This window comes from Haliotis cracherodii, unplaced genomic scaffold, assembly GCF_022045235.1.
Source record: "Haliotis cracherodii isolate W230 unplaced genomic scaffold, xgHalCrac1.p SCAF_21, whole genome shotgun sequence".
NCBI classification, from domain to species: Eukaryota; Metazoa; Mollusca; class Gastropoda; order Lepetellida; family Haliotidae; genus Haliotis; species Haliotis cracherodii.
This window is the reverse complement of record NW_027266277.1, coordinates 9,736,454-9,763,791: the sequence shown is the minus strand read 5'-3', so window position 1 is coordinate 9,763,791 and position 27,338 is coordinate 9,736,454. Positions and strand designations below refer to the sequence as shown.

Below are 27,338 nucleotides of genomic sequence, written 5' to 3'. Positions count from 1 at the left end.
CTTAGTCCTCTAACTTCTAAATGCCTCTCAAGAAGTACATAAAACATGTTGGATGCAACAAAATTTTGTTCAGAAATCTGTTTGAAAGTTTCTATGCAATTTATGGTTGGAGTCATCAAGAAGTGCCCCTGTGTACCATGACTTTAATGATGAACCTGTGTCAGAATCTGGGGATGATTGTTTCCCACCGGGACATTTCACAGAGGAATTGAGATGGACCTATATCCTCTGAACATGAGGAGTGTCTGCAGCATTTCACTTCCAATATGTAGACAGACAGGATAGAATTCTATGGAATGCAGTATTTGAATTCCTCTTTCTTGGCGTGTTCTCCAATGCATGTATATAAACAGACAGAATACAAGTCTATTGGATGCAGTATTTATGAAGTATGAACATGTGAATATTTGCAGGCAGTAATTGCAGCGGCAATGACTGAGAAGTCACCGTTTGTTGTTCCACTCGGCAAACGGGATCTTGCCGACACAGCTAAAAGGGCTATGTCCATTGCCTGTTCCGACCATCTCACTGTGTACAAAGCATTTGAAGGGTAAGGTGTGCTAGAATTATCACCTATCAACTCCATGCCTGTACATTAAAGTGTATGTCCTTATTCACTTCCGAGTCTTACGCTGTAAGAATGACAAACTCAGTTCAGGAATAGATTTCACTACATTTTTTCAATTACCATTACAATGCTCTATAGAATGTAACACTTATAAATGACTGGTAATTGTGACTATGCATTGCAATGTCAGTGACAGTTAGATTTCATGAGAACTAGTGGTATGCCTTGCTATGATGTACTGGTCTCACATTACATTGCAACTGTTGGCCATGTGAAGGATGTATTTGTGTGTTTCTAAAACTGCTTGTGTCTGCTCAGTTGGGTGACTGCTCGCAGCCAAGGGAGACAAGCGGAACACTCGTACTGTAGTAAAAACTTCCTGAAGAGGAACACCTTGATGGACATAGAGGTATGTGAAACACCTTCATGGAGATAGAGGTATGTGAAACACCTTCATTGAGATAGAGGTATGTGAAACACCTTCATGGTGATAGAGGTATGTGAAACAGCTTCATTGAGATAGAGGTATGTGAAACACCTTCATGGAGATAGAGGTATGTGAAACACCTTCATTGAGATAGAGGTATGTGAAACACCTTCATGGAGATAGAGGTATGTGAAACAGCTTCATTGAGATAGAGGTATGTGAAACACCTTCATGGAGATAGAGGTATGTGAAACACCTTCATGGAGATAGAGGTATGTGAAACACCTTCATGGACATAGAGGTATGTGAAACAGCTTCATTGAGATAGAGGTATGTGAAACACCTTCATTGAGATAGAGGTATGTGAAACACCTTCATTGAGATAGAGGTATGTGAAACACCTTCATGGACATAGAGGTATGTGAAACACCTTCATTGAGATAGAGGTATGTGAAACACCTTCATTGAGATAGAGGTATGTGAAACACCTTCATGGAGATAGAGGTATGTGAAACACCTTCATGGACATAGAGGTATGTGAAACAGCTTCATTGAGATAGAGGTATGTGAAACACCTTCATTGAGATAGAGGTATGTGAAACACCTTCATTGAGATAGAGGTATGTGAAACACCTTCATGGACATAGAGGTATGTGAAACACCTTCATTGAGATAGAGGTATGTGAAACACCTTCATTGAGATAGAGGTATGTGAAACACCTTCATGGAGATAGAGGTATGTGAAACACCTTCATGGACATAGAGGTATGTGAAACAGCTTCATTGAGATAGAGGTATGTGAAACACCTTCATTGAGATAGAGGTATGTGAAACACCTTCATTGAGATAGAGGTATGTGAAACACCTTCATGGACATAGAGGTATGTGAAACACCTTCATTGAGATAGAGGTATGTGAAACACCTTCATTGAGATAGAGGTATGTGAAACACCTTCATGGACATAGAGGTTTGTGAAACACCTTCATTGAGATAGAGGTATGTGAAACACCTTCATGGACGTAGAGGTTTGTGAAACACCTTCATTGAGATAGAGGTATGTGAAACACCTTCATGGACTGTTCATGTGAGGCATGACTATGGAAAAATAAATGTTGGAATGGCATAAAGTATTGTAAGAGTTTTTGATGCTGTTACAGAATGTGAAGAATGACCTCGTGAAGCTGGTGACCTCAATTGGTTTTGAGAACATCATGTCAAGCGTGCGGAGGTCAAAGGGTAAGAGGCCAGATGTGCTTGATATCAGCAGCAGCACCACCATCGACCAGGGCCTCACTACGGACACCATCGCAGTGGTCCGAGCGGTCATCACTGCCGGGCTGTACCCCAGCGTGGCCCAGATCAGCTTCACTCCGGCAGTGGATGCTGCAGCCAATCCAGAGAAAATTGTTTGCCTTGCTGAAACATCCCAGGGAATTGCACAGATACATCCGTCCTCCGTCAACAGGTTCCTCCAGGCTAATGGTTGGCTTGTCTATCTTGAAAAGGTTAGTAGAAAACACACAAGGTGGAATATTGTTATTTTTTACTTATCCTGCATTACTCCTTAATGCATTCACTGCTTGCCTTACGGCAACTAGAAGGACAAGGCAACTATGAAGGTCCTGGGTGAAGAAATAAAGTTGTTGTTCTGAAGTTCCTTTACTGACCTTCCGTCGCTGTCCTGTGACCTTGATGACACCTAAGGTCATCTTCACATCACTACTTGTCGCGCTACAGCGGGGACATGTCCCAGCGGAGCTGTCCTTTTGGATTAATTTAGACGTTCAGTTTTCATCTCGATCCTAAAATTGATCTGTGATGGGTAATGTATTCTTTTCATATTTCTTTCTTCATGTTGTGTAGTTTTTTGTGAATTAATTAGGCGTAAAAAGACTCTTTCTTTTTTCCCGCCACATATTCGTTGTTCGCCACCATTTTGAATTGTGTTACAATTGTTTGCCTGCCAATGTAGTCAAATTGTTTACAATTCTCAGCTATGTATGTATAACATATTCTTGTGTTCTTAAATACTACTAACTTTTGCGTAACAGTGAGTTGCATACATATAAATTATTGTATACACTTTCAACTCGTTAAAAATATGTTTGCCTATAGATTAATATATTTTCTATGGCTTTTTTCCAGTCCCGCTTCATCAACAATTCTTTATTTGCGTACCTTTTGCGCAATTGTACTAATTGTCTTGGAAAAAATCTTACCAAGATTATCATCCACATTGCTTGGCTTGCAAGCACATGTGCTCACCAAAATCTAAATGAAAATAGCTTTGGTTTACATTGAGTTGCATTTATAAAAATATTGTATACACTTTCAACTCATATTATTGCCGAAAGATTATTTTTCAATTCTACGTCATTCTTCCAGTACCATTTCATCAGCAATGATTCAATTGCAAAACTTGCGCATTGTACATATTGTCAGGAAAAATCGCCCCTAGATCTTTATTCACGTTCCTGGGCATGCACGTAGATGTGCTCGCCAAATTCTAAATGTATTTCTAAATGTAAATCTCTCGCCAACGAGTTTCACAATATAAAGGCAGGTTACTCACAATCATATTTTACAGCAATCCCGTCATGAGATGGGAGGAATGGCACAATCGCTGGATGGCGAAGGACTTGGTTCGGTCATTACCACCCAGCCGTTATTATCGGCGGGTAATATGACACCCACAACTGGGACTACAGAAGTGCACCCTCCACCGAAATCAACAACTCCGGAGGATTTTGTGAGTTTCGTAACTGCTCCTAATTTTCAGCCACCTGACACATCCACATCTGTTAAATATGAAACGCCAACGGCAGGCACCAGCGTCTGAAGACACTTTGATGGGGGTAGCACAGACGCAAGCCATGGTCCAGTCAATACCATTGAGCTTTGTGTCTCAGTCACCTGCGCTGAGCGCAGCGCCTGACTACTACCCAAGCTCCTCTATTACGCAGGCGACACACGATCAGCTTAGCGCTGTTCCAACATATCCAGTGCAGCATATGTACGCTCAGGCGTCAACATCGTTCCAGTTGGCTAATTGGACATCGTTCCAAGCGCTTTTACAATGATCCAGTCTTCACCGATGAGCCTTGTCTGATAGACCTGCGCTGTACACGGTTACACAACCGACACATGATACATCGCTGGGCAGTGCTGGTACGCCAGCACGTACGGGAACATCGGCACATGACTCCTTATTCAGACGGGTCAACAAAAGCTGCTGATAGAGGAAGCACTAAGCACCGGAGCAGATCACCGGCTTATCGCAAATACCCAATTGGGTAGCAGACCATCTCGTGTCAGTGACACCTACCCCTGGTAACGGGGTAAATAAGACCGCTCATAATCAACATAAATACGTTTGATCCTTGATCAGCCTCAACTATTTATCCCAACCACAGACTCCTCAGGTCCAGTTCAATGGGGTTCACTACCAATGGTAGTGTCGGTGTTATCTCCTTCCTATCAGCTTCAGTTCATAGGACAGACCAGGATCTCCTCTCAGTACCGAGTGACAGATGGCACAAGATTCTACACCTCTTGCCATCTGCTCTACACCAACCACGCACGCTTCAACAAGGGCAAGTGTTGCTAGGGTTACTCACCTCGGCACAGGACTTAACTAGCTTTTGCCGTTTACAATTGCGCCCAGTTCATCATTTCCTGAACCCTTACAGGCGTCAGGATCCACTCAAGGCTATCACTATACCTGCTAAGCTAAGGCCTTACCTCAATTGGTAGAGTTGAATGCCTTAGGAGGAGCCTCTTTATTCGGATGATCCCTGAATCTACACCTGTTCATGGACGCCTCCCTTCAGGGGTGGGGTGCTCACTTGCAAAAACAGACCTCAGGGCTATGGTGCGGCACTCAGCAAAGTGGCACTTAAACAACTTAGTGTTGGAGGCTTTAATTCTGGCCATATTACATTGGCAGAATCAACTACAGTCAGCCCAACTTGCAATATCCACAGAAAACAGTACTGTGGTGTGGTGCCTGCGCAATCAGGGGGAAACACATACACTTTACCGCCACCAGTTTTACTTCCCAAGGTGATACAGGAGATCAAGGAGACAGGGTATCTTGCTCTCACTTTGGTCACACCCTGGTGGCCAGTGAGAGGGTGGTTGGTCAAGCTCAGAAAGATCTAGCAGAAGACGATCCACTACCCCTCCCACAGTGATCCAACCTACTCATCTGCACGCATGGTTGGTCTTTAAATGGGGTTTAAGTGCGATGGGTTAATTTGGCACGGGCAGCAAAGCTATAGCTTCAGTTCATTGTTCCTCCCCCCGGAGGACTATACGATGACAAGTGGGGATCATTTGAGTTTTTTTGCAAGGCAAAAGAATCAAGACCCTACGATAGCATCACAACAATCCCCAGCGGAATACCTCCATCATTTGCGTGCCCAAAGACTCTTGGAAGGTAGCACCATTACTGCGTAATTGGCTGCACTTAACTCAGTGTTGGCTGTTCCGGAAAATCACAAGGTGATTAAGGTCACGGAACTACAGGCCCTATTACGCTCATTCAGGCTTGAGGATCAGAAGGCCAAGTTCCGCCCACCTGCTTGGGACTTGAACTATGGACAATGACGGCTCTATGATGTCGTAAGTAAAGAATTAGCTGATAAGCTATCATTTTCTTTATTACTAGGTGTGTATAGGGAATTTCTCTTTAATTCCTATGTTCAATCGTTTTGATATTTGAACAACCCTACCGTGATGGCGTTTTTTTCTGAACTTTTCCGCTTCACGGTTTATCGACCAACTGGTGTCGTATTGCAGGGTGTGAATTATTGAGGTTTCTGTATTCTGAAGGTTTATCCACCTCCAAACCGTCCGATACAGATGCATTAAGGAGAAATGCAGGATAAGTAAAAAGTTCAGTAAAATCTGAATATTCTTTACATTTGTATACTTATCCTGCATTACTACCTTTAAGGCCCACCCGTCGTAAGATTTGCCTCCCCTCTTTGGCTTCAGAAACCTCAAAAGTATGTTTTTTCTAAGAGCTCGGGCGACAGGCAGTGATGTGAAGATGACCTTAGGTGTCATCAAGGTCACAGGACAGCGACGGAAGGTCAGTAAAGGAACTTCAGAACAACAACTTTATTTCTTCACCCATGACCTTCTCAGTTGCACTGTCCATCTAGTTGTCGGAAAGTAAGCAGTGAATGCATTGAGTAATGCAGGATAAGTATACCAATGTAAAAAATATTTAGATTTTACTAAGATTTTCAGTTTACTTCTGACTCTGGTAATCTTCCAACATGTGAGCGGGAGCAATCACCATTACTTCAATTCACAGTGTGAAGCCATCAAGCCATTTCTAAGATTTGAAAATGTAAAACATTGATGGATTCAAGATACCACACAGGCCGTCATGTGTCAATTTATCAGATGTGTCGTTAAATACGATCAGTTTGTGTTATGAGCACAAAGATGGATCTACCAAGACAAATCATTGTCAGTGGTTGGATGTTGAGTGACAAAGGCTCCAGTTAATAGTCTCACTGTACCCTTGATTCAGCACAAGACCTTATGGCAGTGTCAATTATCAGGCTTTGAACCTTCGACCAAATGTAGACTGAGTGGTTAAAATAGTGAATAACGTTGAGATTGGTTGTCACCTTGAAGTCCTAGCTCTTGTCAGCTTTGATAAAAACCTTTCACTTATGATAAAACAACATACCTTTCACTTGTGATAAAACAACAAACCACTGCACTTGTGATAAAACAACATACCTTGCACTTGTGATAAAACAACATACCATGCACTTGTGATAAAACAACATACCATGCACTTGTGATAAAACAACATACCATGCACTTGTGATGCAACAACATACCATGCACTTGTGATGCAACAACATACCATGCACTTGTGATAAAACAACATACCATGCACCTGTGACAAAACAACATACCATGCACTTGTGACAAAACAACATGCCATGCACTTGTGATAAAACAACATACCTTGCACTTGTGATAAAACAATATACCATGCACTTGTGATAAAACAACATACCACTGCATGTGTGATAAAACAACATACCATGCACTAGTGATAAATCAACATACCATGCACTTGAGATAAAACAACATACCATGCACTTGTGTTTAAACAACATATCATGCACTTGTGATGCAACAACATACCTTGCACTTGTGATAAAACAACATACCATGCACTTGTGATAAAACAACATACCATGCACTTGTGATAATTCAAAATACCAATGCACTTGTGATAAAACAACATACAGCAGGTTCTTGTGAAAAGTCAGACTATGTTCTCACAATGAAACAAAGCTTACAAATACCACACAAATATTTCTGATGCCGAATGAAGCTTAGTTGCTCCATATTTATTGAAATGTGCAAGTGATCACCTTGTTGTGCAGGTGAAGCTGTCGCGGGTGTACCTGCGTGACTCCACCCTCACCTCCTCATACCCACTCATGTTGTTTGGGGGCGACATTGACGTGCAGCACACCCAGCAGGCTGTCTCCATAGATACGTGGATACAGTTCAAGGTCAGTACCACGTATCCCTGGTCCCATCTCTAACTTTGCAGTGTTATGTACCATTACCTTGACAAAAAGTGCTGTTGGATGGTTCGAACATCACACATGCCTTGATTACTCTCCTTGGTTTGTCAGCACCGTATCTCTGCTCACTGGTTCAATTGTTCAGTATATTTATATGTCTGATGTCTGATGTCTGATATAACTTTATATGTCTGATGTCTGTGAACCAAAGTGTCCTCATTTTATATAAGTGTAATATCGGATCTACTTTTTCAGGCAAAGGCAAAGACGGGTGTTATATTCAAGGAACTTCGATATTTACTGGCAGACATGTTACAGAAGAAACTTGAAGATCCAGCTCTAGATCTGAAAGGTGTGTTTCTCAATGTGGATCAATACTTGGGAATCTCATAATTCATAACACAGCATTAATTTTATGGAAAAGTTAAACAGTTGTCTTTGGTCAAGATGACTGATTGAATAAGAAACGTGACTTGCTCAATGCTTGTGGGTATCTATTCATTGCTGTATTTGACGACAGTTTCCCAATGTTTTTTCAGAGGACATGTTGATTCCACTCATCCGGAGACTGATCACTGCTGAGAAAACTTGATGTCTGTTTGAAGATATTATTTGCAATTATTGTAACAACAAATATGAATAAATTATATCTTATTTTCTTCAAATTGTTGAGGTGTATGTTACATGGATAAGTTGTACAATAGTAGTATATTCTGCAGACACTGATATACAGGCAACATATACTATAGTTATTGATGCATCTTGAGATGTATCTAAGATAACTGAATACACCATGGTTGATAGTCAGGTTGTTTTTTTTTAACTTGTTAGGTACACGATGAGTAAGTAAAATAATACAAATGACCACAGGTAACTAGACTAGCTGTAGTGGAACACAATTAGACAGGATGGAGTGGGGCCAAGGCAAGAAATAACTGTCTGCCCACAAGCCAAATGCCAGTGACTTTATACCAGGCTAAACTTCTGCTAGTCTTTTGAGCCTCAAAGACAAAGTCACACCCCTTTTGCACAGGTTCCAGCGTGCAACACAATGACCATTGTATATACCATATAAACAATATACCATTAGGTTCTTGTGAAAAGTCAGACTATGTTCTCATATAAACAATATACCATTAGGTTCCCAAAATATAATTATGGGATACAAAACATTTTCTTAAATCTATAGTATGTTTCTGATTTTCTTCATTGGACTCCGTAAAAATAATAAAACTTTTCTAGCATTTCCAGCTGGCCTGACTGACTGGTTGAAAACTGTTGTCAATACACATCAATATGACATATTTAAGTCAGTTAAGACGTCATTTAATGTCAAAGTCTGCTGTCATTTTGTTATCATTTCATAATTTATGAGTGTTTTTTCCTTGTAAAATATGGTGAGGGCTAGCAACACTTTTTGTTGGCAAAGCCTCCTGGCCAGTGAACTTTGGACACTAATTCGTACATTGCTTAACATCCTTACCATCTGTCAACACCAATTCATGCACAGCAATGAAGACAAACTCATAAATAGATTACTATAGATTTTATTCCATTCCATCCCTGTTTGGTTAAGGTGATGGATGGTCTGGAGGACCATCAACATGTCATGCTATTTCATCCCAAGAAGATGTTATAGTGTGCTGTTGTCCAGCCATGGCAGTGTTCTGTTCTGCTAGGAATCAAATGACTGTCAGGACACTCTGGTGCTGTTGGGACACTCTCGTGCTAGCAAGGCGCCCTTTTACTGTCAGGACACTAGTGCTGTCGGGACATTCTTGTACTAGCAAGGCGCTCTTTTACTGTCAGGATACTCTGGTGCTGTCGGGACACTCTCGTACTAGCAAGGCGCTCTTTTACTGTCAGGACACTAGTGCTGTCGGGACACTCTCGTACTAGCAAGTCGCTCTTTTACTGTCAAGACACTCTCGTAAAGTCAGGACACTCTCGTACTAGCAAGGCGCTCTTTTACTGTCAGGACACTCTGGTGCTGTTGGGACACTCTGGTGCTAGCAAGGCGCTCTTTTACTGTCAGGACACTAGTGCTGTCGGGACACTCTTGTACTAGCAAGGTGCTCTTTTACTGTCAGGACACTCTGGTGCTGTCGGGACACTCTCGTACTAGCAAGGCGCTCTTTTACTGTCAAGACACTCTCGTAAAGTCAGGACACTCTCGTACTTACAGGACACTCGTACTAACAGGATACTCTTGTACTAACAGTGCGCTCTCGTACTGTCAGGACACTGTGGTACTGTCAGGACACTCTCGTACTTACAGGGAGCTCTCTTTCTGTCATGACACTCTCGTACTTTTAGGACACTCTCGTACTAAAGCCCAGTTTCCACTTGAAAACTGGATATTTTATAGTCAGTTAACTCCCTTGCCACGGAGCGGTGGGGAGAAGTATGATTTCAAGTCAAGTAGTTTTCTTAGGCCATTGGCCCAGGTCAGTCGATACACAAGTGTACTTGAAATATTAGTTTCTGTGTTTCTCTGGAAGATATTTTGGCCTACCTCTAGAATACAGTATATAACTCAGCGGGGTGGGGGTGATAACCCCCAAAACAATAGGACATTACATTTTAGTCTGTTTCGGCCTATAGCCTATAGCCAGCCAAATATATTGAAAAGTAACAGTAAATGTCATAGTAATTTTTGTATTCACGTCACATAATTATGGTGATGTATTTATATTTCATTATTATCATTCGGTATTCATATTTTATTCACAAATAGAGCAGCCAGGCAATCAGTATGTACAACACAATATTCATGTATTATTCATATCAGCATAACATATACAGTTATATTTTACACTGGACTACCATCAAGATGGGAAACAGCATCTCCATATTCAATGGCAGAATATGTTCCCCGCAGCAGACGGATGGAACTGCCCGTCCATAACTGGCACAGTGTCATTTCAAATTTTGGATTTTTCTTTCTTTATCAAGTCAATGAATTTATACATGCTGAGATGGCTTGCTGACAATTTCACGATTTTGGAATGCCACCCCTCTACGTGGTTTGTCGTACGTGGCCCTTGGGTGTCGAAGTGGTTATGATCATCTCTAGAACTACTTAAAACGTCACTGAATGTGTTTATGGTTGCTTGACAACCTGCCAGACAGTACTTCCAGTGAATTCTGGTACCTTTCGTAGACATAACTGTATACCTAAAGCCAGAATATATCAAATGACTACCACCACGAGAATTTAGAATGAAACTTATGTTAACATGTGCGTTTGACATTTTGCAGTGAGTGAGTATCGTTTTACGCCGCTTTTAGAAATATTCCAGCACTATCACAGCGGGGTACACCAGAAATGGGCTTCGCACATTGTACCCATGTCAGGAAATAAACCCGGGTCTTCGTAGTGACGAGCGAACGCTTTAACCACTAGGCTACCCGAATCAATGCAGCTTCATCGCAATATCATAATTAATAATAGCATATTTGTTTTTGATTAAATGAATATGGAAATGAAATTACGGCAGCACATCCGCTCATTTTTCATCGTTTATTTCCATTGACATTTTATTAAAAGTTTGTGGATATTCATATGAATTTCCATGATTACGTTGATAGTTGTTCCCGGATCAGTCAGTAAACCAATATGTATAGAACAAACAGGCTGTATGCTCCAGATGTTGTCAACACCCACGTCCGTGCATCTATTGATGAACATATCACAGATTTGACATGTATCAATATAAATAGAGAAAGAAGGGAATCGACAGTGATGTTTACATTCCGACCTGACGCACATCCTCGATGTGATGTTCCACCATCCTTGGCTGAATAAAGTCAAAGTTTGTCTCTTTGAAGGAAAGTATCTGGACCATATATAGTATTAAAGACGAGCAATTGATGGTTACAAAGTTGAGTTGGGGCCACGGGTGACCCAGTCGTCAAAGTCGCCGTGCAGAGCTGCGTCCCTTGGGCACGCTAGCAACCTGTGATCGTGGGTCCGAATCCCGGTTCGCCTCGATACTGTTTCTAGGTTTGTCGGCAACATATCCATGCTCGTGGGTTTCATCAAAGAGTAAACGTCTGAGATCTGCATCACTTTGGTCTTTCCTCCCACACTCAGCTGACACGCCGTGATACAACTGGAATACTGTTCAAGGCGTTGAACCCAACGCACTCAACTAAGTTGTAGTACAGAGCCTGGGGTCTACATGAGCTGACATGTGGTGAATACTTACTGGCTATGAAGGCCACATATCATTGTGTTCCTTGTCTGAATAAAGTCAAAGGATGTCATTTTTCAGGAAGGGATCTGGACCATACACACAATAAATGACGAGCAACTAACTAATCCTGGCATTGTTTTCTTTTCTCCATTTTCCTTCCTATGCAGCCATTAAAAGAGTAAATTGAAATATAAATACCCTCAAGTGAGACCGTTCCCAGCGTGGAGAGCTGCTGGACAAATGGGCTCTAGAATAAAACTGAAAGTGTGTTTAGCCCTGAAATGTTTTAAACTATAGGTCACCCAGTTCTCATGTACTGTCTCTCAGGTTTTATATGCGAGTAATGTGCACAACGCGCATATCTGTGTACCTGCATGCAATCCTGTAATACGTTGTACAGTGACGTTAAGACCGATACTGGCATTGTTTCGCGCCACGTGTGCTTACAATAGGAAAGGATTGACCAACATGCCTGCTTTGACTAACCAGCAGAACAGAACAGAGCTTTATTTACACCCAGGCCGGGATCCTCGGCACATGAGGTACAAATTTACAAAACAGTAAATACATAAGATGGCGGGTTGGTTTACATGGAAGATTTTACAGTTTTCATAATGACATGACAGAATGTACATATATTTTTTATAACACTTACTTTTTTACAATTAAAACGTTCTTTAAATTTAAACATTTTTAGCATATGAAATTGAGGCATTTATATTTATCCGTTGGCGTTTAACATGAAGTAAGACGAGTTCTATGGATGAACAATTTCTTTATTACAATTAGTGCGACGTTTCGGTGTAGATCCTAACACCTTTATCAAGCAACATCTATTGCTTGATAAAGGTGTTAGGATCTACACCGAAACGCCGCACTAATTGTAATAAAGAAGTTGTTCATCCATAGAACTCGTCTTACTTCATCACTCCCAACTTCTAAATGCCACTGAAAGAAGGCGTTTAACATATTTAGAAAGAAAAATATAATGGAATTCTTCACCAACATCGCTCATGTCGCGTTCGTCCATAACCAGTTTCGTTCATGGACATGAATTGTGTGCCACCTACCTACTTCAATAAGTAAATGATGGCATGAGGCTCTAAATTTTACAGTCAAAGAGAAAGGGATAAATAATAAATACTTTTCAAGGACGAGCTCAGTTTTAAATATGCAAAGGAATTTGTAATCTCTGCATTCCATGTTGGAGATGCTGTATCAGACGTTCTGTTAGAAATTTTTGTGCGTGTAGATTTAAGGACATTAGGAAGACTGCTTGTGGGCTTAACCAACAAAAACTATTGTCGGTTTCATTAAAAATACTTTCCAAACATTTTATCCATTTATTACAGCTATTGTTTGAACAGAATTCATTATATTACATTTTATATTGGATTTTTGATAGCAAAGTCACCCCTACGTGTTAGTCTAATTGCTAATGTTTAAATGTTTTTAAACATTAGACAAAGCAGGTTGATACCGCACCTGTCCACGTGTTGCTTCCCATGCTGTTTAATTTAATTAATTATTGTTTGTACCGTTAGGTATATATTGCTTTTTGTCAATTAAAAATGCAGAATTCGCATCCGGACACGTCCCAAATGCTATACGTGGTTATTAATTAACTCTGTGTGGCATCCAGTGAGTTGACCTGTGATACCCCCACATTCATTATATGCGCAAAGAGAAGCAGAATATTGTCATTGTGGTGTGACCTGCCCTGCAATGTACATCTCCGCCGTATGTGCTTGGCATGTGGTGTTGGCGGCTGTGCTTGGATACGTTGTGGTTCAATGTATGTGGCGATGCGGAAGGTTGTGGAAATTACGCCAGCTATTTCATGGATGTCCGGGAGAGGAAGACTACAGTTATATATATGGCAATCTTCACAAGGTTGGTTTATTTGTCGTTTAACGCCGCGCTCAGCAATATTCCAGCTATATGACGGCGGTCTGTAGATAATCGACTTTTGACCAAGAAATCCAGTGATTGGCACAATGAGCATCGATCTATGTAATTGTTGCGATAAGATAGAAATACATCGACCAAGTCTTAAGACAAGCATGGGATGCTGAAGACCAATTCCAGCCGGATGTTCAGGGGTTCAGATGCGGATGTTCTGATTGCATGTAAAAGGGAAAGTCATTTAGCCAATGGTGTATCTTATGCTACAGGACCGTGTGCATCCTGAGTACAAAGTACAAATACTACATACACAACGATCAAATCGTGTTCAATAAGTTTCCAAACTAAAAGTTACACTTCAATGATTGCAATAAAGATTTCCAACTACCTGTTCAGTATTCTGACAACGTGTTTTGGAATACCTTCTCAGTTACTGAATACGTTTTAACACATATGGTCAGTGACTACTAAACTGGTTACCACTTGCAGAAGCGTTCAGCGACAACAAATTAGGCAGTACTTGTCGGGAGAATGTTGAAATGAATGGGTTGGTATTATTACTAAATATGTTCAAGTATTCCAGTTTCTAGTATTCTGTAACTACAAAATGCGTTTTAGTATTCAAGAATTATGGATTGGCACTCACATTATCATGAAGTTTTGAATTAATTCCATTCTGTTTTGGATAAATAGGTTGAAATGAATTAGTTGGTATTATTACTGAATATGTTCCAATATTCCAGTTTCTAGTATTCTGTGACTACTTAACACGTTTTAGTATTGGCACTCACTTTATGATGAAGTTTTGTATCAATTCCATTTAGTTTCCGGGTCCAAATGAAGAGGGTGTTGCCTACAACCTGGACCTCGTTAAGAAGTTCCCCATGTTCGTGAGGGTATGGGTAGGATCTCTCCTGCCCTTCATCGTTGTCCACCACCCAGACACGGTCAAACTTATCCTCAAGTCTTCAGGTAACTCACCATTGTATTATTGTGTTTGAGGTAAACACCTCTCCTGCCTGTGAAGCACCGAGTAGAGAATAAGTCTTCAGCAACCCATGCCTGTCGTAAGAGGTGCCTAACGGGTGGTCAGGCTCGCTGACTTGGTTGAGGCATGTCATCGTATCTCAATTACGTGGATCATTGCTCATGTTATCAATCACGGATTTTCTGGTCCAGACTCGATTATTTCATATAGCTGGAATATTGCCGACATCAGCATTAAACAGGAAACAAACAAATCTACAAATTCAAATAGTTTAACTTTTAATTAGAAAAATATGAAGTGTGACCTTATGTGTCTATTATCAAGTGTAGAAAGTTTGATACACTCTGAATTTGCCGTTTCTATAATATTTTATTCTTAAAGCCTCATGCATTACTCCTTGGAACTGCTGGGATTTTGTTTGGAGACTAGATAGTTTGTTTACCTGCAAAACAAGATATTGTTTAATTAAAACTACGAGCCTGATATATATTAAAAGCAATGTAATTTTTGAGGCAGACAATTTGTGTTTTTACCTGCAGTCGTATGCATAATTATAATTTTCAAACATTTTCGGGGATAATCTTAAGGGTCGGTCCCTAAGCCAGGGTGGCATTCTCTATTCCGTCTCCCCAGAACCGAAGCCCCACAGCCGCTACATCTCGATGCCCATGGAGATGGGGATGCCATGGCTTGGACAAGGTCTTCTGTTTTCTAACGGGATGAGATGGGAGCGGACACGGCGCCTGCTGACCCCGGCGTTTCATTTCCTCAACTTGCGGCGGTACATGCAAGTCTACAACAAAGCAGCCGACGTGTTACTGGCAAGTACCGTCATATTTCAAACTATAACTGTTTGATATTGTGACTGTCACACATATGCATTGAATTCAGATTTATTCACAAAGGAATGTAGGCCAGCGGCCAATATCACAGAGTGTTACAAAAGAGAGACAGTGGTATTGTGTTCTATCACTGTTCTTCTTAGTTCTGTAGACTTTATTCAAGATTCTTAAAATATCTTCATTTTTACTGGACATAAAAATGTCCTCGTGACATAAACTGGGCTAGAGCCGTGTTGTAGATTTGTAGATTATCTCTCTCTCTCTCTCTCTCTCTCTCTCTCTCTCTCTCTCTCTCTCTCTCTCCCCCCCCCCCCCCCCCCCCCCCCCCCCATCATGCCCACCCACTCACTCACTCAATCACCTATTGCAGGGTAAGATGAACATGCTAAGCAAGACGGATGAACCCTTCGAGTGTTTCAGCACAGTGGCGCTGTACTCCCTAGACGTCCTCCTGCAGTGTGCCTTCTCACATAGGACCAACTGTCAAACAGAGTGAGCAACATGGGCTTACATTGTCAGCACTTCACGGGCTTGTATACCCTACGTACCTCAATCTTCCGTGAAAACACACGTCACATCACACACACAACATGTGCAGCAACCATCTACTCTACACACTGCTACTATATCAGGCAGAGGTAGGGTTAGCCACGCACGTCGGACTCATTTGACTTTCGGGGCACGTGTTGCCCAGTTGTCTATGACGCCGTAATTCGCTGTGCAGAGTTATGACCCTTGGACACACCAGACACCTATGGTCGTGGGTTCTCCCCCCGGTTCGCCTCGATTATGTTTGTCAGCACCTTACCCGTGCTCGTGGGTCTCACCAAAGTGGTAAAGGTCTGAGACCTGCATCACATCAGGCTTTCCTCCCACATCAGGGGCGGTCGGGTAGCCTAGTGGTTACCCGGGTTCGATTCCCGACATGGGTACAATGTGTGAAGCCCATTTCAGGTGTCCCCAGCCGTGATATTGCTGGAATATTGCTAAAAACGGCTTAAAACCTCACTAACTCATTCCTCCCACATCATGCTGGCACGCCGTGATGTAACTGGAATACTGCTCAAGCGGCCTGAAGCCCAACTCACTCATTTAACTTTCGTGAGTTACACACGGACTCGTTTCATTACATGACTAAAAATAAGAACTGTGGAGATCCGGGGTAGAATGTGTCCCCAGCATCTCATTGCTGGTCGTAAGAGGGACCCAAATTGGGCTACCCATGAAGATTCGGGATAGAATTGATCTTCAGAAACCAATGCTTGTCTTTATATGCGACTGTGCTTGTCGTAAGAGGCGACTAACAGAATCGGGTGGTCAGGCTCGCTGACTTGCTTTATGTAATTCATCGTATTCCATTTGTTTAGATTGATGCTCATGATGTCAATAACTGAATCGTCTGGTCTAGGCACTATTATTTACAGACAGCCGTCATGTAGCTGGATATTGCTGAGTGCGGCGTTAAACAACAAACAAACAAACACTCGCTTACAGTGGTGCTTATAATTCATATTATCTGTGACCTCCGCCAGCAATGAAATGACGATTCTTTACGTCATTGAAACTCCTGGCGAGCGTTACCTTCAGCGTTTTGCTCACTGCCGTTGCTCACACTTGTTCCAGGGAAGGACACCCGTATGTACAAGCAGTGAAAGAGATGATCCGACTATGGGGCGATCGTTCGTTGTGAGTATTGATGTGGTCTTGGGGTCTTCACACAGGCAAAAAACAGGTTGCGGTGTTGTAGTGACCATGCCACACAAGGTTGGCAAACTCCATCAAAATCCTTAGATTCTCGACATTCATGACAATCTCTTATCTTCTCCCATAAGCCGACGCCATTTTGTAGCAGACGAAAGTAAAATTCACGCGATATCTACGCAGTATCTGATTAGTTGAAAGCGTTGTAAGCGTCCAAATCGAGTTTAAGAACAAGGTTGGCCAACATCTTGGTGAAAAAGGAGACCTATTCTTATTCTCGACAACAGTTTGTCAAATTTCTGGAACTAGTTTTAACAATTTTAACACACTAATGAAGTAAGCTTAAATCGTAAACTAAAGTTTGTACCGTGAATTTCAGAATTAGGTATGAGAATATTGCACATATCAGTTTAAATATTTATGTTATATAAAATTAGAAAACAAACATATTGTGAAAACCAAACTAGTAAAATGTTTTCAGAACAATGACACGGGGGCATGGGGATGGGTAATCGTTGGATAGATATAACCAAACTTGTATTTTTGTATCACGTGTGTGTAATTATGATATGCGTACATGCTAAATACAAAAATATTCATGAAAATATTTTTCAAAACATTCCTTTCTGTAAATCATTACGCTAAATGTGTTTATGTTTTTCGGCAACTATCATAACGTCCACGTCCTGTTCTAAACTGGTTTAGAGCGCTTGCGCTCCTCGCCTGCAGCCGCTAGGAAGCGAGGGGCAGGTTACCAGTGTATCTCTCTCCGACCTCTTTCCTCATACAGCATTTCGCTGCGGTGAAACGTTGACCCATTTCCGTGAAGAGGGTCTGTCGGTCGAAAGGGACGGAAACAAGCCTACAGCATATTGCTATGCGGGAAAGGGCGACCCAGTTTCCGTTTACTGAGATATTAGCTCTTTTAGACAGTGTGAATAATTGACGTCTCAGGTTACAGGAGTAAAAACGGGACTTGTGCAAACAGTCTGATCCTTGAAAAAATGAAATATGAGTTGAAAAAGTTGTTTCTTAACAGTGCTTAGAAATTGTATGAGTTATGAGTAACAATAACTTCGTTTAACAAGCCTTGCGTCTTGGGGCACATGAGTCGCACTCATGTTGTTCACGTCGACGAACACGTACAAGCTAATGTTCATGTTGTCATAAGGGGCGGTCGGGTAGCCTAGTGGTTAAAGCGTTCGCTCGCCACCCCGAAGACCCGGGTTCGATTCCCGACATGGGTACAATGTGTGAAGCCCATTTCTGGTGTACCCCGCCGTGATATTGCTGGAATATTGCTAAAAGCGGCGTAAAATCATACTCACCCACTCACTCATGTAGTCATATAATCAGGGCGCTTGTCACCGTTATACTGGCTCGTCTGTCCGTCCTCTGGTTCATTAACTTCTCCTTCTTCCCTTATTATTAAAGCGGTTAAGAGATGAACCTGAAACTGTCGGTTGATGTCTAGCTCAATGATCTGAATGGAATGTTATCATCACTTTAAAATAAACATTTTAGTTGCTTTGTTTGTGAAAGAATCTTAAAGACTGTCATCGAAAAAACCGCAGGGTCGTGTGATCTGAAACATGATGTGAAGTACATTTCCATATGATTATACAAAGGATACAACAGTTACTAACAATAGTTTACAGATGAATTGAGTAATTATAACATTTTAACAGCGCATGTGCGGTGCAACCTACATGATATTCTATGTGTGAAATGTTGCGCCTGTTTGGGTAGCTAAGGTGAGCATAACAATGGAATAAAGATTTTATCATACATTTTGATTGTCAATTGAATTAAAAAGGTAAGAATAGTTATCCAGCGGAAGTATTTTTGTAGATGATTGTAAGTTATTGTCATGCACACCATCTGCCCCACTGTGGCCATTGTTGGCGATGTTATGATAGTGAAGATGAAATGATAGTGAAGGTGTCATGACGATAAATATCTGTAAATTAATTTCGAACGTGTAGATGAATATCTGGTGTGTCCACCATGTTGGGCGATACATGCACCACACCTTGATGGCATCCTGTTGATTAACGTGTGTATGGTTGCCCTTGGTATTGCCCGCCATTCGTCTGAAGACCTACCTCAAGCTGGGCCACGCTGGCGGGTGCTGTGTCTCGGGCCGAGAACATCCCACAGATTTATGCTTTTGGGGGGACATGTCAGGGGAGCGAGCGGGCCCAATGTCCCTATGCCTTCTCGTCGGAGATAATCGTTGATTCAAACTTTCTGCCGATAATTCTACCGAATGGAGTGAGTGAGTATGGTTTTACACCGCTTTTAGCAATATTCCACCATTTTAACTACTAGGCTACCCGGCCGCCCAACGACAGGACGCAAAATTTCGTCAACATATGGCTGGCCAGTCGAATTTCCATTCACAATAACCAAATCAGCCATGTGTGATACCGCCCCACATTATGGTACTTCCGCCCCCATATGGAGATGGTCAAGTACTGTTGCTATGGCAGTCCGCTCGCGGCTCCGTCGCCGACATCGTGTTCTGCTACATCTGTGAATCGGAGGCAAAACCTTGATTCGTCTGTGAACATGGTGTAACCGTGTCTTGTCTATCCCATCCCAATTTGTGCCGTCTGTGGTAAGCTGTAAGCGTCACGCCTTGCCTTCGGGTGGGTTTTAACGGTATATGTTGGAATTCGCCGTCCTGTTTTGTACGGAATTGTCTGTTGATAATAGGAGCATATCAGAATCTGGTGCGTAGTGCAATCAATGTAATGCGACGATGATCCTGTCTAGGCAGGTGTCGCTTTGATAGGCCTTTGTTAGAGTTTCTGCCCACATGTGTGAAAACTGAAGAGGGTGCACGAAGCATCTAAAATGAACACCACGTCTAAAGGCGGCATCTTAAACATCCACAGCAACCCTCTGCTGTACCTCGACCTCATCTACTACAGGACCAGCAACGGGAAAGAGTTTCTAAGGCACTGCAAATATGTGCACCGATTCGCCGAGGACATCATACAGAAACGAAAAGCTACCAAGGTGGGTACACTGACTGCAACTGTGTTATCACCTGTATTGCCTATGCTGTAGATATTAAAAGTATTTGGTTTGACTTGGAAATGGACGGTACATTTAAAATACTGTTTCTTGGTAACTCGCGACGCATAGCCACTCAGAAATGATTGCGGATTGCGAGGACAGTGTAGTATTCTATTCAAAACAAGTTAAGGATCAGCCATCTACATGACATGCATCAACCAAGTCAGCGAGCCTTACCACCCGATCCCGTTAGTCGCCTCTTATGACAAGCATGGGTTGCTGAAGACACATTCTACCGCGGATACCTCTGACAAGAATATGGTATCAATAAATTACAAAATATCGGTTACACCTACATGTACTTGGGTTGTCAGTCAAGATTTGAAGAGGTCATTTTACGACGATGTCGTATTGGCCATAGTAGGTATAGTCAGGAATATTTATTAAAAGGTGAAGATCCTCCATTTTGTATCCCTTTTGATGAGGGAATCACAGTCAAGCATGTCCTGCTTGACTGTATTGATTTTGCCATCACAAGGGATAAATATTTCAAATCATCCTCTCTAAAGGATCTTTTTAACAATATTAATTCTCATTTAGTTATTGGATTTTTAAGAGAAATAAAATTGTATAGTAAATTTTGATTATATGTCTTGTATAAAATGAATGACCTTTTAAAATTGATAGAATGAATTTATATCTGAGTTTGTTACTGGCAGTATCCTCAAGGGGGGTTGACGTAGTGTAAAATTATTGTCCCCCTGGGAGGATATAGTAAATCCATTTTATTCAAAGAATAGTTCTGCCTACTACTCTTTTAAACATAGTATATTTGTCATTTTAATTTTGGCTTATTTTGCGTACAATCTCCAGTTACTGGGGGGATGATGTAAATCCTGCTGGGTTCCATGCAGGAAGCTTAAGTACTGTAAGTCCCCATGGTCCCTAGTATGGTGATCTACCTTCAGTTGCAGGCGATCTACAGCCCGTTTTATACCGTGATGTTTATACCATACTAGTTTTAAATATTTTTCTGTGATAAGTCTAGTTATTTTACTGTCCTTCGTTGGCAGGTATTGATATAAGTTTCAATATATGTATTATGTTTAACTATTGATAGTCACGATATGGCTGAAATATTGCCGATGTGACTTAAAATTTTAACTCGCTCACTCTTACAGGAACACATGCTTCTCACACGCGTTGCGAACGCATGGGCCATGTGTTTTTCACAAGTTGAACAGGCGCGTCTAACGCGTGGTATTCGGGATGCAAACTCGCGGCGGACGGATTCCACAGAGTGATCAATGGGTTGCATCACGCGTGTTCCATGTGTGTAGAGGGTATGAACGTCCAGGCCTCCTCTTTTTCAGCGTATACAATCCAAACAACATCACGACTTCATAGATATCTTGCTCATGGCTAAAGATGAGTGTGGACATGGTCTCACATTTCGGGAGATGCGGAATGAAGTGGACACGTTCTTGTTCGCAGGTAGGTCCGACACATTGCATCGTGTTGTGTACGTCGACGGCATTAGTGGTATGTGTTCTGGGAAACTGTGTTTCTGTCGTCTGTCTTTCTTTTTCCCCTAACTCAGGCCTACCTAAGAAAACCCACAGAAAGCCTGGAGAGAGCTATCAAACTGAGGAAAATGTACACACTAGAAATAGACGCCCATTTTACAAAAAACCTAATCCGCTTAAAGTTAACATCGTAATGATAAGGACCCGCCATAATTTCATTTGAAGCTGACACTTTAAATCACGAAGCATGTGACCATACTGAAAATATGCCGGTTCTTTTCATTACGAAACAAACTATATGGGGATTGTATTTTTTTAATTTGTGTGGATGTTTCTATTTACTCAGATGTGTACAGGTCGTTGAAAACATTACAACAATTTACAATAAAAAATATTTTAAAAAACAACTTTGAATTATTTGAAGAATTTATCTAAGATCCACAAGGTCAAGAAATCTGAAACACAAATATATAGCAAAACGATGGTATTTATGTTTATTCATGCCAGGAAAATTTGATAAATCTCTTTTTTTAGAATATCCCATTGAACCACACGACCCAGCGAGCTTCATCTTTATTAGAATGTGTCGGTTCAGTTCGTGGTCTGGAGTTGAACATTTAGTTATCTTGTTTCAGTTGGAAGTTATACAATATTGTCCAACAGTGGAAAGTGTTTTCGCATCATCTTTTCAGCAAAGTGAAATTTCAGAGAGCTGATATTATGCCTGTTGACTTCAACTGGCTTCACCAAATGCTTTACTAAAGGTGTTTCCATTGACATTAAAACGAATGTTTGTTACCATGGATATTTCAACTTAATGTTTGTTACTCTGGATACACGAATGTTTATCACCAAGGATACTCCATGTGAATGTTCGTTACCATGGATACCAACTAGATGTTTTGTTACCATGGATACTTCAGATATACCTTTTTACCATGGATACATCACAGGAATGTGTCATCCCATTGCTACTAGTTGGTTCCTCCTTCAATAAACCAATAACGTATTTCACTTTCAGCAAAGGTTTGTCATGATTATGGAACAGGTTTTGCCGTTTTCAATGTAGAAGTAACCGAAAAGATATCCTGCCTCGAACCAATGTCCCACCCCCGCACCTCACTCAGAATTCAGGACATATGTAATTTGAATTCACTTTGACTTGGTCAGCACCAATTCCTTCATGTTGTTTTTGTTGTCAGTGTTGTTGTTGTTGTTGTTGTCAAAGGTCATGATACCACCACTAGTGGGATTAGCTGGCTTCTGTACCACCTGGCCAAGTACCCGGATCACCAATCACGTGTTCAACAGGAAGTCGACAGAGTCCTCGCTGGGCAGTCCCTGGATTATGTTGAGTGGTATATGACGTTATATCTACAGCATTTCTCCGTCTTCCCCTTCCACGTGTAAACTATGTGCTACACCATGTCTGCGTGTGTGTCAACCTAATTATATAACACAACAAAAACACATTGGTTGTCACATCCTTAACACCTAAATATTTAAAATACTCAAACTGTCAGATTATTAAATGGAAACGTTTGCTTTGAATTTAAATTTGTTTGTGTGCAGGTATACGTACCTGCATATATTGCACGTGTTCGGACGTGGTATTACTCGTGTACTCCCGAGGAGCACATGGGCCACAGTGTAACTGTGAGGTACATCCGTCTCCTCACACACCACATGTTAATTTGTCTTCCCACTACTTCCCAGCATGTGCTGCAGTGAGACAAATCTCAGCCAACCCGTGAAGATCCGGGGTAGAACAGGTCTTCAGCATCCCATGCTTGTCGTTTAAGGTGACTGTGCTTGTCGTAAGAGGCTAACGGGATTGAGTGGTCAGGCTCGCTGACTTGATTGATGCATGTCATCGTCTCCCAATTGCGTGGATTGCCCAATCACTGGATTGTCTGTTCCAGACTCGATTATTTACGGACCGCCGTCACATAGCTGGAATATTGCTAAGTGCTGCAAACAGCAAACAAATAAAAAACACAGCCAGTGTATGAATAAGTAACCAAAGTTCACTGGCCAGAAAGGCTTGTTGACAAAAATTGCCGCAAGCCCTCATCATACACAACGTTATGAAAACTACATGACACCTAAATTGACTTGATTATTTGTAGAAATGAATATGTATTGTCAAGAATTTTCCTTTGGATAGTCGTGCCAGCTTGATGGAAGTGTTACTAGCCCAATTTACAAGTCACTGGCATTTGGACAGGCAGCTATTTCGAACACTGTTCTCAGCTGATGTTTTGTAGGGGCACCGTCGGCCCAGTCGTCTAAGGTCGCTGTGCAGAGTTGCGTCCCTGTTGGCACACCAGAAACCTAAGATCATGGGATTGAATCCTGGTTCGCCCCGATTATGTTTCTAGGTTTGTCAGCACCATACCCGTGGTCGTGGGCTTCACTAAAGCGGTAAACGTCTGAGACCTGTACTACTACGGGTTATCCTTACACATCAAACTGACACGCCGCGGTACAACTGGAATCCTGTTCAAGGCGGAATTAAACCCAACTCACTCACTCACTCACTCACTCACTGATGTATTGTAGGGAGCACCTGCCCCAGCTGGTGTATCTGACGCAGTGCGTGAAGGAGTCACTCCGACTGTGCCCTCCAGTACCTACGATACAGAGACAGCTCACCCGGACCATGGACATCCAGGGTGGGTAATATGGACAGAATACAATGTAGGTCCCTTGCACCATCCACACGGCTACAGGGTTGTACATGGCGCTGCAATGTGAGTCCTGTAAGCACGAAAGTATAGAATGGACGCAGAAAAAAATACTTTGCATCCTGAGGAACGTACGATAATATTCACTGTACCCAATTCTCGACAAGATATACACAGGTCTCATGGCCACTTAGTTTTGCCAAGCACGGTAGGTGTAAGTTCAATCACCTACCAGATATTTGTTGTTAATGTTAAACCAGGTATTGAGACCGATAGTCTCATGTACAGACAGTCCCTGTTTAGGAAACACTGGTACATATACGGAAGACGCGGTCCCAGACAGGGCGCGTGGGTGACACTAATTAACTTACCTTACTGAAACTTTTGCACTTTTAACGTATTTCCAGAAACCACAAGGCCTATTAATCTGAAACTTTGCATGAAGGATCCCAGCTATGGCGTCTCTAAACGCCGCTTGCAGAAGTTCAGCAGGGCAGGGCAGCCTCATTGAAATAACATTTTTGTGCACTACTCGGCCGCTTCTGCATTTAATATTTATTTATGAAATTTTATATGCGCACAACATATTTTGTGCTACCCTTGACCTAACCCATGTTTTCTGATCTAACAAAGACACATTCTTGTGATAGTTTTGTAGCATTCGACACAATCTCCGTGATGTTGATGACTCCCACCCACTTCCAGGTACTCAGTTTCCCGCCGGCACGATAATGGCTGTTAACATCCACAACCTTGGTCTGAATCCCCATGTCTGGACCGACCCCCAGGACTTCCGCCCGGGGCGCTTTCTACCAGAGAATACCAGGGGCATGGATCCTTTTGCCTTTGTCCCTTTCTCGGCTGGTCCACGGTGGGTGTAGCACTTTTATAATAGTCCTCTATGTAATGCCTGACAACCAACCAAATGTGTTTAATCACCGGTAATCTTCACCTTCAGAGTGTGACCGAAACTGAGCAGGGTCTGATGACAGACAATCAGCCGTGTCACCGATAGGCGGCTTTTACAGCAGTCATGGAATACTGGCGACATATTTTACACTAGAATCGTAAGGAAGTCCAGAGATTTGAGGAACCGGTGTTTCATATACCTTGCCAATATGTCAATACTTAAAAGAGTGAGTAGTTCAAGTCACTCACTTGATGGGCGGTGGAGGAGTCTAGTGGTTAAATCGTTCGCTTGTCACGCTGAAGTCCCGGGTTCGATTCCCCACATCTATAATGTGTGAAGCCCATTTCTAGTGTTCCGGCCTGATATTCCTGGAATAAAGATGAAAGCGGCGTAAAACGATACTCACTCACTTATGATGAACCGAGAATAATTTTCTTTCATGTATATTTCAGAAATTGTATTGGACAGAACTTTGCGCTGAATGAAATAAAGGTTATTGTGTCAAGAATACTTCACAGGTAAATTCCTATTATGATAAATTCTTATACCTCTGACATATAAACGTTTACAGAATATCCTATGAGGAGTTATAGATTATCTGGTCCGAGTGATAAGCAAGACTTAGGACGACCAACGTTATTTCTTACTGGAAAATAATCCATAATTCTCACTTGTTTTACAAAAGTGACTTCGAATTAAGATCAATCTATTTTTGGAACAACCGCATACGGTCGTCTGTGGCAGATTAGTGGAGGTCACATTCTTGCCTTTTGGGATACCATGTGTCACAGGTACGCGCTGAATAACAAACAATGTTTGTTTGTTTGGTGTTTAACGCCGCATTGAGCAATATTCCAGCTGTAAGAAGGCGGTCTGTAAATAATGTAGTCTGGAACAGACAATCCAGTGATTGACATGAACGTCGATCTACGCAATTGGGACACGATGACTCAATGACAGCGAGCCTGACCACCCGATCCCGTTAGTCGCCTCTCACATGGTTTGCTGGCCAATTCTTACCCGGATCTTGCAAACAATGGAAACTATGTAACACAATACACCACTGTTTAGCCATTATTTTTGTGCGCTAACGTGACCTTCGTCTAGTTATATCTGCTGTTAAACCATGATATGTCAGAAGGTTGGTTGGTTGTAGTTTAACGCCGCACTCAGCAATATTCCAGCTATATGACGGTGGTCTGTAAATAATCGAGTCTGGACCAGAAATTCCAGTGATTGGCATCATGAGGATGATCCACGCAATTGGCATCGATGACATGCATCAACCAAGTCACCGAGTCTGACCACCCGATCCCGTTAGTCGCCTCTTACGACAAGCATAGTCGCCTTTTATGGCAAGGACTGGTTGCTGAAGACCATGTCGGCAGGTGGACATTTTAGTACAAGGTCTCAGAAATAGTGCCTGTTTTTGCTCACAGAATTATGAAATTGTTGCTCAGAAATTGTTTTCAAGTATCTTATCTTATGTTTTGGTCCTTTTATTCTTATTTGAATGAAAAAATAATTTCATCTTTAAGTAAGAAATATTGCAAAGATCAGGGAACTACAGAACCTCAGCTTTAACTTCTATACTCCCCAGGGAGCTGAGAGAGATTCCAATGCACTGATTCGTTGACTATGACATACATTCTGGCTTGTGTTGCAGGTATACTTTAACACTGGTCCCCTCACACACGGTGAGAAGATTGACACACATCACCATGACCACAGAGACAGGAATACAAATATTTGCCACACCAAGATCCACAACCCATGTTACATGATAATAGGATATAATACTGACTTCCCATTACATGTCACGTTTGTGTCCCGAGTGGAATAAGTTTTACTTAACCCGAGAATTACAGGAACGCATTTTGTCAAAAACATTGATTGGTTACCCTTAATCTATGAGAATGTCGATGCAACAAAGGGCGCATGCTTTTTCATTTCTGTCACGTTAATAGACCTACTAAACGTTCGAGTTACTT

The 27,338-nt window shown here is 41.8% G+C and overlaps 2 protein-coding genes across 2 annotated transcripts in view; both read left to right on the top strand.

Annotated features, from left to right (window-relative positions):
* The window catches only part of LOC139470844 (ATP-dependent RNA helicase dhx29-like), a 43,835-nt gene extending 35,611 nt beyond the window's left edge, over positions 1–8,224 (top strand). Inside the window, exons 24-29 of the mRNA XM_071253158.1 lie at positions 414–550; positions 887–977; positions 2,154–2,501; positions 7,419–7,550; positions 7,821–7,917; positions 8,105–8,224. Of these exons, the coding sequence (XP_071109259.1) occupies positions 414–550; positions 887–977; positions 2,154–2,501; positions 7,419–7,550; positions 7,821–7,917; positions 8,105–8,157 (858 nt within the window). The 3' untranslated portion in view covers positions 8,158–8,224. The remainder of the gene's footprint in view (positions 1–413; positions 551–886; positions 978–2,153; positions 2,502–7,418; positions 7,551–7,820; positions 7,918–8,104) is intronic.
* A 5,265-nt stretch (positions 8,225–13,489) lies between these two features.
* On the top strand, positions 13,490–27,261 carry LOC139471068 (cytochrome P450 4F2-like). Its single transcript, XM_071253370.1, has 12 exons — positions 13,490–13,657; positions 14,494–14,641; positions 15,291–15,478; positions 15,870–15,991; positions 17,123–17,185; positions 20,101–20,245; positions 21,598–21,718; positions 22,979–23,108; positions 24,313–24,425; positions 25,143–25,308; positions 25,800–25,865; positions 27,014–27,261. The coding sequence occupies exons 1-12, from the start codon at positions 13,490–13,492 to the stop codon at positions 27,129–27,131; spliced, it is 1,548 nt and encodes a 515-aa protein (XP_071109471.1). The 3' UTR covers positions 27,132–27,261.
* The last annotated feature ends 77 nt before the right edge of the window (positions 27,262–27,338 follow it).

Coding starts and splice junctions, on each gene's coding strand:
- LOC139471068 (XM_071253370.1), top strand. CDS start 13,490: ATGTACATCTCCGCCGTATGTGCTTGGCATGTGGTGTTGGCGGCTGTG. Junction 14,642..15,290: donor ACTTATCCTCAAGTCTTCAG/GTAACTCACCAT, acceptor CCGTCTCCCCAG/AACCGAAGCCCCACAGCCGC. Junction 15,992..17,122: donor AGGACCAACTGTCAAACAGA/GTGAGCAACATG, acceptor CACTTGTTCCAG/GGAAGGACACCCGTATGTAC.